This window comes from Vombatus ursinus, unplaced genomic scaffold (assembly GCF_900497805.2).
Source record: "Vombatus ursinus unplaced genomic scaffold, bare-nosed wombat genome assembly UNPS02014797.1, whole genome shotgun sequence".
NCBI lineage: Eukaryota > Metazoa > Chordata > Mammalia > Diprotodontia > Vombatidae > Vombatus > Vombatus ursinus.
The window spans coordinates 15883326-15895895 of record NW_020954575.1 but is presented as its reverse complement, the minus strand read 5'-3'; the positions used below and the strand labels follow the sequence as shown (position 1 = coordinate 15895895).

The following is a 12570-nucleotide window of genomic DNA, read 5'->3' as shown; positions in this document are numbered from 1 at the left end:
GGTGGTGGTGGTGTTGTGTTTGAAGAAATCCTTTTTTTTTTTTTTTTTTTGGAAGGAATCTATTTGGAGTCCAGAGTATCTTGTGGAATGGTTTTTGTTTTCTTTATCTGTTGGAGATAGCTTGGTTTTTCTTCCACAGGTACTACCATGGGAGTAGCATTACTGGAGGGCTGGTGAAGGGTGCTATGTCTTTTGCTGCCTCTGCCTACAAGGCCCTATTTGCAGGGCCACCAGTCACTGCTCAGGTCAGTGTGTATGTTACTTTCTTCAGCTGTCCCCAGGTCACTAGTGGATATATTTGTCCCGATTCCATTGTAGAAAGCCATAAAAGCATCAGAAAGGTGTTCTTAAATAGTTCTTTATCGAGATCTTTGGATAGCTGTCCCATTTCCATCTCAGTCTCTCATTTTTTTCTTCCTTTCTGCCCCATAATCATTACCTTGAAAGTATGTTTCCAAAACTCCTTTTTTTCTTCCCTCTGGCTCCTTAAAGAGTAACTACCAATTCATATTTCTTTCTGAATTATCCTTTCTTTTGAAATATTGAGAGACAGTACACTCTAATGAAAAGAGTATTGACTTGGGGTCATAGGACCTGATATATCTGGGTCTCCTACTTACAAGGTCATCTGAGCAGATCACCTAAACTCTCTGGGCCACAGTTTCTTCATCTAAAATGAGGGGACTGGACTAGATCAACTGTCTATTTCTTCCCTGTTGGTCCTGGCCCCCCAGTTTTCATTGCTACACATAAACTCAAAGGGGGCTTATGTTGTGTTTTCAGAAGATGTTTTGAATGTGCTAGAGGTATGCAGAGTGTGTGTGAAGGAGGAAATGCTTGAATAAATTATAAAGGAGTGGTTTTGTTACTGCTTGTGCACAGCCTCTAGTTTCTGAAGATCAGACAGCAGCCCTGATGGCCCATCTGTTTGAAATGGGGTTCTGCGACCGGCAGCTGAACCTGAGGCTGTTGAAGAAGCACAACCACAACATCCTGCAGGTTGTGACTGAATTACTGCAGATCAACAACAATGACTGGTACACGCATCGCTATTGAGGAGCTGCCTTCGACTTGAGGGAACTGTTGTATTAAATAACTCAGCCTGCTGCTCAGAGATGACTTTATTCTGTTATTGGGGTGTGGGGTAGAAGGACCTTGCTTCCTTATTTTTTAACCTGAAGAGTCTGATATGTAGTTCATCGTTGCAACTTCATCATCTGCATCGCAGTATTCTTTGTATCCAATCAAAGACCAGAACTTAAATTTTTACTTTAGACTGGATTGGTAGGAAGACAATTTAAAAATTGATTTGGATTATGACTCTTTCTTTCCGTACTATTTCTCCCTTTTAGAGAGCATTGAAGACAATGGTTTGAACTTTATTTAGAACGAATGTTTTCCTTGTACTGAAGTTGAGTATGTTTGTCTGGTTTTGATATTTTTGTCTGGTTGGTTTTGATGTGTTGTGGTGTAATATGAAAGCCCCTGGGAAGAGAGGCTGCTATCAAGTTAGCCTCATAGCTCCTTTAACAGCCTCACTCCGGGTGTTGAGATGACATCCAAGCCTAGTACTGCTACTACCACACAAAGTATACTTGATGAAGAAAAAACTGATAGCAGTCACTGGAAAGTCTGTTTTCCAGAGATTCCCAGTAACATATTAAAGAATAACCACCTTCTTCATTCCTGCATTTCAGTAGTGGTAAGAGATAGGAGGAGTTAACTCACCAGCACCTACTGAGCAGCATCAATTGTAGTAATTTTACGTACTTTTTTCTTTAAGGAAAAATTTTTAAGAAAAATAGGTAGGATAAAATATTTTGCTAACATAACTAGAAGATGGGGGGAGGTCATTTTAATGAATACCTTTCCCCCCAGATGATGATGGAGAGATCCTCTTATTTTTTGAGAGAGTAGGGAAAAAATAGGAATATTTTAAAAAGAGAGAGGCTGGGTCCTATATTAATTCCAAATGAGAGTATGTGGCACAGGAGTACTTGTCTTTTAACTGGTCAGAAGTAGCATTTGGGCCAATAAAATAGAAAGGATGGTGTACAAGTGGATTTTGCAGAGTGCCCTGGGATAGTTCAGCAATGTTCTGGTTGTGAAGTTGGACAAAAGGTTTGGTTTTAGCCCCATTTGGGTAGAGGTAAAGTGTTTGGATTCCAGCTCGTCTTGGGTGTGGTCTGAGGATGGGAGAAGTAGGGTGTAATCTTCTAGAAACCTTACTGAAATATTCATGATGAGAAAGAAGAGTCCAGCCCTGCCGGGGTATTTGATTCAAGGAGGGTGGGATTGGATGTTAAATAGTGTTATTTACCTGGTTGGTATTTATAATTAACAGGATGATTATAATAAATCATTAGCCACGAATAAGGAAAAATTATTTACAGTATAACCCAGAATGCTATTAAATAAAGCTGTGGGATGCAGATTGTCTGGTCAGGAAGCCTGTTTTCTTATTTAAAACTTATTTTTATATAGGGGCTCCTAGGCAGAGGGCGGACGATCAGGGCACCTGGGACCTGCCGTTTGAGGAAGGGCCTTTTGGGCAGCTCGGGCCCACGCGGGCTTTACGGAGGGGTCTAGGTGGGCGCCCCGGGGCTGGGCGGCGCACCTCTGCAGCTGTAACGCTACCTGAGGTTGAAATAGCCTAATAAAGGTCGCTTGAGCTCAGCCTGGGCTGCTTGATCGGGGAGGGGGGGGGGAAATGGGGATGGGGGAGGGGCGACTCCGGCGGGGGTGGGGCGGAGCCCGGGAGAAGGTCGCCCAGTCTGGGCTCGGGGTGGCTCCCGAGGGCGGGGCTCGCACTCCGGTCCTTGGGCTTCGGTCTCGGCGCATCAGCTGGCCCCAGAGCCGGGCATTCGGCGCTCCCGCCTCCACCACTTCCGCCGCCGGGTAAGGAGCTCGTGGGTCCTTCCGGCTGCCCTGCCCGAACTCCCGGCCCCACGTTGGGGCCGCGCTCCCTCCCCACTACCCGTCTCCCAGCAGGTGGGCAGTGGGTATCTGGAGGCATGTGGTGAGCGGGAGGGGGCGGGGCTGGAGACACCCCCATCCCTATCTGAAACTGCTAACTTGGCTGGGCCCACGCCGGCCGGGCCCGCTGCCCTGGGTGCACCGGCACGTCCCCGAGCCGCGGCATCCCGGGCCACGCGCGCCTGGCCTGGACCAGAAACCCCGCACAGGTGTCACCTCCACGTTCCCCCGGTTCCCACCCCGCTTGGGAGAACGGAGGCTTGGGGAGGGGGGACTGATCACAGACGCCGCACCCCACCCCCTCCGGAAAGCACAGGTCGGCTCCCTGCGGCTCCCACCCCCAGGAATCCTGGGGAGCAGGTCACCCATCCCCAGCGCCCGCCTAAGCCTCTGCTTGCTCCCCCAAGTCTGTGACGTCTCAGCTTCCTCTAGGGAAGAAGAACTTTCGCTGTGGGCTTGGGGCTGCCGCCAGTTCTCAGTGTTTTCAACAGCTGCCACGGGGCTCACCCACCAGCTTTATCCCAAAGGAACAAAAGGAGCTTTCCGGCTCTCGCTCTCCCAACCCCAGCCCCCCGCACTTCTTTCCTTTCAAGAAATCAAACCCAACTTACTGTCTAGAAAGGCACTGCTCTCTGTTTGTGTTCGTTTCTACGCACGAAAACAACTTCTGCTTTTGTTGTTCTCAGAAAACGAAAGAAGTTGGAATGATGGAAGGTTTTTGATACGACAGAGACGACCGTATGTATAAACGAATCGTTTTCATTTACTTGTCAACTTTTATACAGGGCAGGAAAGAAAAAAGGTTAGAGCCCTCTTTTCACCAGGAGGTGGGGAGTACAGGTGCAGAATGTTGCACCCGACTGTCAGGTGTCTCTATGTTGATTGGTTTCGCTTAATTGTTTTTCTTTTTACAAGAAAAGGCTCGTTTCAGAAGGGTGCAATATATCCAGATTACATTTGCAAAACCAAAAAGCATCAACGAAACTTTAAAATAAAAAGGATAGAAATTAAAGTTTCAACTGTGTGAAGCAGTAAGGGGATTGAAGGCGTTTGTGGCATTTTCTTACTTACCAATCTGGCTAGAGAAGGGAGGAAGCTTTCAGGAAAATAAAGAAAAAGCCAGGCAGCCTCTACAATCCTTTCCGCTTAAGTTGCAAGGACAAAAACTCATCATAAAACTTTGTACTTTTCCCACAAGTGAAAATCTGCTTCGTGATGGGTGAGACAGTCTCTAGGTTTGGCTCTCAGGATAGTGAGAGCAAATCTATCCTGCCCCAGGACTCAGCTGTTGGTAGTGAAGCCTCCAGTCATTCTGTCATCAACGGCAGCGACTCTGTTCTCTCCTGTGCGCCTTGTACAGCTGACTCAAGCTTTGTGACCTGCCCTACCTGCCAGGGGACAGGGGAGATCCCAAGTGGTGAGTTTTTCCCTTACCTGAGCTTGGAACTTCCCCTGTAAACCAATAAGAGCTTTCATAGAGCAAGCTGGGCCTGAGTCTGGTTCCCTTTAGGTGTCCTGTGTCCATAGTTGTCCCTAACTTTTGGCTATCCATTCTTCATGGACAGGTAGATTCTGATGAGATTGCCCAAGCTGTAACCAGGGGGTTTTGTGCCTGGGGAGGTGAGGGAAGGGGAGATAAGAGACAGCTGTTTCCTTGAGTGTTGCTCTGATTATAGGAAGGACTCATGCTTTGAGATCCTAGTGCTGCTCTTTAAATTTTAGTGCCCTAGAATAAATCAGTGAAGCATTTATTTTAAATTATTTTAATTTCACTTCCACAAGATTTTGAGTTCCAAATTTTCTCCCCCATCCCTCCCCTTTTCCCACCCCAAGATGAGGTGCATTCTGAACACTTCTTCCTCTGATCTGCCCTCCCTTCTATCACCCCCCTCCCCTTCTCTTATCCCCTTCCTCTTCTATTTTCCTGTAGGGCAGGATAGATTTCTATACCCCATTGCCTGTATATCTTATTTCCCAGTTGCATGTAAAAACAATTTTTAACATTTGTTTTTAAAACTTGGGCTTCCAAATTCTCTCCCTTCCTCCCTCCCCACCCACCCTCATTGAGAAAGCAAGCAACTAGATACAGATTATACATGTGTAGTCATGCAAATGAAGCATTTATTTAAGCACTAGAAGGTCCAGAATGTAAGAATAACTCAAAAGACCAAACTGCATGAATTGATAATAGGACAAAGATTTTTATTTCAAAGTAAAATCGTGATACCTACTTATAATTATCTTTAAACTACATTTGCACAAATAGAAAAAAAATTTATCAAATTTTTTTTTGTCAATTAACTCACTTGATCCTTATGTGCTAGGCATTGTGCTAGAGACACAGATAAAAATGAAATAAATAGTCTCTGTCCTGAAAGAACTTACACAGAGGAAAGGGGAGGAAATGTATACATGTAAAAATAGATACAAAATAGGCTTAATTTTTCTGGCAGGCACTAGCATCTTAGGGCATCAGGAAAGGCCTCATGTAGTAGGTGATGACTGAGCTGACCTTTGATGGAAATTGCATTCTTGAGGCAGAAATAAGGAAGAGGGAATGAATTCTACTCATGGTAGGAAAGCAGAGGCAGGAGGTAAAATTTGGTGTGAAGGATGTCAAGAGAGCCAGTTTGGTTGGAGTGAAGAGTGTATGAAGGGGAGATATATGCTTATAGGTATATATGAGCACACACACACACATCTTGAAATGAAGTTTGGAGCCAAGTTGTGAAGAGTCAAACAGGAGTTTATATTGGATCCTAGAGGAGCCCCTGGAGTTTGTTATCTCAGTGCTTAGCACAGTGGCTGGTACATAGTGGGCACTTAATACATGATTACCTAAGGGCAGCTAGGTGTCGCAGTGAATAGAGCACCGGCCCTGGATTCAGGAGGACCTGAATTCAAATGCGACCTCAGACACATAACACTCACTAGCTGTGTGATCCTGGGCAAGTCACTTAACCCCATTGCCTAGCCAAAACAAAAACAATAAATGATTACCTATTATTGAGTTAGGAGAGTTACATGGTCAAACCTGTACTTTAGGACTAACCCTTGGGCAGTTGTGTGGAGGAGAGGCAGGGAGGCCAATTAGTAGGCTTTTTGTCATAGCTCAGGCAAGAAGAGGTGATGAGGCCTGAATGAGGAGAATAACCGAATGAGGAGGATAACCACATGAGCAGAGATAAGGGAGATGGAGTCAGGATGCGGAGACAGAATCGACAAGACCTGACCATTCATTGGAAGTGTGGAGAGTGTAGGATGACTCACATGGTTGCAAACCTGGGTGACGGCAAGGACAGTGGTGCCCTTGACAGAAATAGGAGAGAGTTTGGAAGATGGGTGGGTTTGGGGGTCAAAGATAATGAGTTTATCTTGACTCAGCTTATACCATAGCATGAGTTTCTAGGGGTTCATCCCAAAGTCTATTTTCCATCTGCCCTTAGAGGGAGCTTGGTTGAATCCCTCAGCCTCTTCAATATTTTCAGGCAGCTTCTTCATCTATCCAGGCAATACCCGTTTAGAGTGTGAGGATTTTTTCAAAAGTTTGTAAAATCCTACCTCTCTTGCAAAGATCTGGAGGGGGGTCTTTAATTCAGTTTGGTTTTACAAGCATTTATTACACATCTCCTGTGTGCTGGGCCTGAAATGATTCCTTGTTGTTGTTAAAGTATGTCCAACTTTTCTGTGATCCCACTTGGGGTTTTCTTGACAGAGATAAGGGAGTAGTTTGCCATTTCTTCTCCAGTTACTCATTTTCCAGATGAGAAAACTGAGGCAAACAGGGTTAAGTGACTTGCCCAGGGTCACACAGCTAGTAAATGTCAGAGGCTGGATTTGAACATAGGAAGATGAGTCCCCCTGACTCCAGGCTCAGCACTCTATCCATTGTGCCACCTAGCTCCTTAAATTACTGGAGGGATACAACTTGTACACACATGAAAAAGAGAAATATGAAGTAATTCTGGTCCAACAGCTAAGCACCAGTAGAAAGGGAAGACCTGAAGATAGTAAGGAGCTAGACTTTCCGAGGGACTTCGACAGAAGGGGGCGGATGGGATCCAGGATACAAGTTGAAGGGTTAGCTTTGCCATGGGTGTGAATAATTTTATCCTCTAAACCTGGAAAGAAGGAGGGAGAAAAAAAAAACCAAAACAGGTCAAGATGGTTTTTACGTTATGCAGAGAAATTGAAGGACTTTATAATCAGAGTCCTTAACCTGGAACCCATGAATTGTTTTTTTTTTCCCTCCCTACTTGTTTAATAATTGTATTTCAATATAATTTGTTTCCTTTGTAATCTTTTATATTTTACTTTATGCATTTAAAAACGTCCTGAGAAGAGGTCTGTAGGTCCACATCAAGACTGCCAAGGGAGGCCATGACACAAAAAAGGTTAAGAACCCTTGAATAGATGGTTTGGGGTCTTTCCAGTAAACTCGAAGGCAAAGTCATCTCTCAAGAGATAGAGTTGAGGTCTGAGGAGAATGGAAGTTTAGAATCCTTGTCAGGTTGGGTAATAGAGAAATCTTTTGTCCACTCCCTATCTTAAAGTTCCTTCTAGCTCCATATTCTATCATCCTGTGGCTTAAAGGGATCTTTTCACAGTGCAATTTGTTGAAAAATCTCATTTTGTCAGGGTGGATGCCAAGCTATTGACTTTCAGGGGTTCCCTGGGGCCCAAGTTGTGCTGTAGGCCAAAGGTGGAATTGTCCTGTCCTTTTGTTACGGGGAATTGTGGAGGTTTCCTGAGGAGCTGGGATGTGAGGATTAGAATTAGTTATTTCCCAAGACCCCTTCCCACTACCTTTTTCTTTTTAAAAAATTTATTTAATTTTTAATTTATGGAATAAAACAAGCATTTCCATAATACAGCCTAATTTGAAAAAAGGTGATTACACATGAAACAGCAAATCTATTATGTACAACTTGCCACCTTTTTCTGTGTCTGCAGAGCTGGAAAAGCAGCTGGTGGCACTCATTCCATATGGGGACCAGAGGCTGAAGCCCAGGAGAACGTAAGTGCCCTCTATTATTCATTCCACAAACTTTTACAAAGGCCTTCCTGTGTTGCATGGCTCTGTGCTGGGTGCTGAGTTGATGTAGGAAATGAATGAGATATGGTTCCTGTCTTCCAGATGCTTACAGTCTAGTGGGGGAAGTATACTCAAAATGGAATATGATATTAGTGAATTATATCTACAAAGAGGGCATGACAAAAGTTTAGAGGAGGGAAATAGCCTTTCCAGATGAAGGCCTTCCTGAAAAGAGTTGACATTTGAACTGATTTTTTAAAATTAAATTAAATTTTATTTAGTTCCATTTTAAGTTCCAAACTGTCTCTCTCCCTTCTTTCCTCACCCTGAACTAGAGAAGGCCACAATTTAAAACACACATACATATGTATGTATATGTATATACGTATAACATGTAAAACCATACTATGCATACTTCTGTTTATCAGTTCTTTCTCTGAAGGTGGATAGCCTCTTCCATCATAGATCCTTTGTCATTGATTTGAGTGTTCTCTTGGTTCTGCTCATTTCACTCTTCATTATTTCCTGCAAGTCTTTTCACTTTTTTCTAAAATCAGCCTGCTTGTCATTTCTTACAGTGAACTGATTTTTTGAAGGAAGAGTTAGGCTTACAAAAGATGGAGAGAGAAAGCTCGGACTGTTATAGGTATAGGGAGTATGAGGTCAGCAGAAGCACGGAGGTGGAAAAATTAGTGTGTTTGGGTAATAGGTCAGCCTGTCGTATGAGGTGAGGTGGAAATGGTAAACTGGAACCAGGTTGGAAAACCTCAAATGCCAGGTTTTTGTTTCTGAAAGTCGGATGAGGGTGGGGGGACCCAGACATAGGATTTCTTTGGTGTGGAGAGCTTTAGTTACTAGTGCCAGTCACATAGCCAATGTCCTAGGAGAGACTTGAACCTGGGGTCTTTCTGAAGCTAGGTGTTTATCTGTAATGTTTATAATGGTAATAGTAAGGATGACAGTGATGGCTTATGTAGCACTTCCCATATGTTATCTCATTTGATCCTTACAACAACCCTGGGTGAGAAGTGGTATTGTTATCATCCCTATTTTACAAATGAAGACATTGAGGCAGAGTGAGATTAAATGACTTGCCCAGGGTCTCACCTCTCATAAGTGTCTGAGGCTGTACTTGAACCCAGGCCTTCCTAACTCCCAACTCCAGCACTCTATGCAGCATTTAGCATAGTGCCTGGCACATAGTAGGTACTTGGTAAATGATTTTTGGCCGACTGTCCCCTGTGCCACCTGGCTGCCTCTCCACCATGAGTGCCAGGTTAAGGGTAGATAATGAGGAGCCTTTGAAGGCTTTTTGAGCCAGGGCTGTGATATAATCATAGCTGTTCCTGTCTTGGACCCTGCTGCTCTCACTTTGGGGTATTATCTCCAAGGTCTCAGTGGTTTGTTCTCTCTCCTCCAGCTCAAATCCATCCGTCTCCAGAGGATACTGCTTAATATAAGCATTGACACTTAGAGGGTTCCAGATGTTGAGGGTGACCCTCTGTAAAAACAGATCATTACCCTCTGAAGTTCTTCTTAACCCTGTCGTAACCCAGTTGAGTAAAGGTAGTATAGGGCATCTAGGTGGTGCAGTGGATAGAGGGCCAAGCCTGGAGTCAGGAAGACCTGAGTTCAAATCCAGCCTCAGACACTTCCTCTAGTTGTGTGACCCTGGGCAAGTCACTTCACCCTGTTTGCCTCAATTTCCTCATCTGTAAAATGAGCTGGAGAGGGAAAAGCCAAACCACTCCAGTATCTTTGCCAAGAAAACCCCTAACAGGGTCACAAAGAGTTGTACATGACTGAACAACAACAAGAGATAGTGTAGGCCTTTCCTATTGTGAAAGACTTCCCTGGAAGCAGACACTCTGGCTACTTCCATCCTGTCAGGAAATTATTACCATCTAATCACTGTCCTTTCTATAGTCATTGAAACTTGATTGTTTTGTTGTCCATGGAGATGGAAAGCAGATGCTCGTCCTTCCCATGGAGGCAATCATTAAGCCTTGCCACGTGAGGCTGCTAATTGTGCCCAACTGGAAATTCATCCCGTTGCATTCTGGGCCAGTTGTCCCAAATGGTGCTGGTGCCTGGACTGCTTCAGCACTTCAGAGATCCTTTCTGACCCTTGTTCCTGCACCAGGCACTATGGGCAGACCAGAGCTTTTTATAGGATGCCAGAGAGGCAATCTCTTTTTTTTTTTTTAATGAATTATTTTAAGTTACCCCAAGAGCAGAAATACAAGTTTGTCATAATGTAAACATGAATACGTAACTAGTCTGCGGACTGCAGTACTTGCTTAGACTAGTAGTCATTCATCACAAACCTTCAAGGGCCTTCTGCGTAATAGAGAGATGGTGAACTAATTTGCAGAATGAGAGATATTTTTGAACGTGACATATGGGAATTTGTTTTGTTTGATTATGTTTATGTTTATGTGATACAAAGGTTCATTCTGTCTTTTCTTTCCTCCCTCTTCTCTTTACTTGGTAGGTGGTAGGAGAAAAATGCTTGATAAATAGGGAAAGAAAAGTCATCAGAATTTTTTTTACTTCCTTTTGAACTTAAATACAAAAAGACAAAAAAAAACCCCAAAATAAAAAAAACCATTTACGTGTACAGCATAACGCAAAAAGAGGATTCAATATGAAACCATGACTCTCCATTTCACACTGCTTACTTAAAAAAACTATGTAATAAATACACATTGTTCTCAAAACTACCCTATTTTTCTGTGCTTCCTTCTAAGTTTTTTTTTTTGTTCTCTGCTGTGCAGTTTTTTTTTCCCCTCCTTCTCTCCACATCCTGCACTAAAGAAGGCCACCATTAGACACAGGTAGGGGTGTGTGTGTGTGTGTAAAACCATACTACACAGGCTTCTATTTATCAATTCTTTCTCTGGAGGTAGATAGCATCTTCCTTCATAGGTCCTTTGCAGCTGATTTAAGTATTTATAATACTCAGAATAACTTAGTCATTCAGAGCTGTTCTTTGAACGACATTGCTATTACTATATACCACATTCTCTTGTTTCTGCTTATTTCTCTCTTCATTATTTCCTGCAAGTCTTTCCATGTTTTTCTAAAATCAAATAGCCCAGCCCATCATTTCTTACAGCACAATAGTATTCTATCATAATCATGTAACACACCTTGTTTAGTCATTCCCCAGTTGATGGACATCCCCATAATTTCCAGTTCTTTGTTACTACAAAGAGAGCTGCTATAAGTATTTTGGGACTTTTAAGTTCTTTTGCTTTTCCCCCAGATCACTTTGGAAAACAGACCTAATGGTGGTATTGCTGGGTCAAGGGTATACACAGCTTTGGGCGTAATTCCAGATTGCTCTCCAAAATGGTTAGATCAGTTCACAGTTCCACCAGTAGTGTATTAGCATCCCAATTTTTCAGCACCCCTCCAACATTTGTCATTTTCCCCTTTTGTCATTTTAGCCAATCGGATAGGTGTCAGATGATATCTCAGACATCAGAATTTTTAAAGGGCACTGAACTGGGGATACAGAGATGAAAAATGACAGTCCCTGCCTTCAAGGAGCTTACAGTCTAATATTTGGGCTACACTTTGCCAGGCTCTCAAACTGCTGAAGCATGAGAAGCCTTGGTCTTATCAGGGATTGTCTCTTTTCTATTTGTATCCCTGGTGCTTAGCACACTACCTGGCACAGTCGAGGTGTCTAACATGCTTGTTTGACTGGGAAATCGTTTTGTTGTAATGGAACTGACCTCAGCAGTGATCCTAAAACTGGAAAGACCCCCCCCCCCTTCTCACAGGCTTCTTCTGTTCTCTCCCTCACTTCCCGACCTTGCTTTCTCTACAGGAAGCTCTACGTTTCCCTGGCTGTGTTCACCTGCCTGCTGATGTCAGCCCTCATCTTCTTCATTCTGTTCCCCCGATCCATCGTGGTACAACCGGCTGGGCTAAGTTCTTCCATGGTGGCTTTTATTGATAATGTCATCCTCCTTAATGTGACGGTATGTTCTATTTGGGGATCCTCTGGCTGAGTCTTGAACAGGCACAGATTTTATTAACTGGTTTTTTTTCCAGCCTGCTGTTCAGTACTGTCACTCTGGGTCAAGGTGGGGCTGGTCGAGTCATTGACTCTAATCCTCTGGTCAGCAAGTTGCTTTAGGTGAGGATTGAGAATTTGTTGAAAAGGCAAAACTCAGGTTGGTATCAGAGTGGAGGAAAGAGCATGTTGTGAATTGTAATCAGGGAAGGTAGGGAGTCTTGAATCCCAGAGGCCTAGAGAGAGCTCATGACTAGTGAAAGTGGGTCATGAAATGGTTTTGCTTTTTAGGGAAAGCAGTTATGATCTTTAGACCATTTAGTGACTTAAGAGAGTTTTTTATGGATTCCCCACTGTAGGGTCCTGTACAGCTTGAGAACTGACATTTAAGAGTGTCAGACTGCAGGGTTATTAAACTGTTTGCGTTCAGGCAGAATGTGGTTCCAGTCATCTTCTGCCTTGGGGATGGTTGGTTGGCCTCATCTCTCTCTCTCTCTCTCTCTCTCTCTCTCTCTCTCTCTCTCTCTCTCTC

At 43.7% G+C, this 12570-nt stretch overlaps 2 protein-coding genes across 7 annotated transcripts in view; both read left to right on the top strand.

The window, feature by feature from the left end:
• The window catches only part of NBR1 (NBR1 autophagy cargo receptor), a 32492-nt gene extending 30047 nt beyond the window's left edge, over positions 1-2445 (top strand). For all 5 annotated transcript variants that reach the window (XM_027870600.1, XM_027870597.1, XM_027870599.1 and 2 more), the window contains exons 21-22: positions 140-245; positions 883-2445. In XM_027870600.1, the coding sequence (XP_027726401.1) occupies positions 140-245; positions 883-1056 (280 nt within the window). In that variant the 3' untranslated portion in view covers positions 1057-2445. The remainder of the gene's footprint in view (positions 1-139; positions 246-882) is intronic.
• A 372-nt stretch (positions 2446-2817) lies between these two features.
• The window catches only part of TMEM106A (transmembrane protein 106A), a 13117-nt gene continuing 3364 nt past the window's right edge, over positions 2818-12570 (top strand). The window contains exons 1-5 of one of the 2 annotated variants that reach the window (XM_027870525.1): positions 2818-2898; positions 3663-3714; positions 4175-4393; positions 7930-7993; positions 11850-12003. In XM_027870525.1, the coding sequence (XP_027726326.1) occupies positions 4192-4393; positions 7930-7993; positions 11850-12003 (420 nt within the window). In that variant the 5' untranslated portion in view covers positions 2818-2898; positions 3663-3714; positions 4175-4191. The other variant, XM_027870524.1, reaches the window with a different exon arrangement.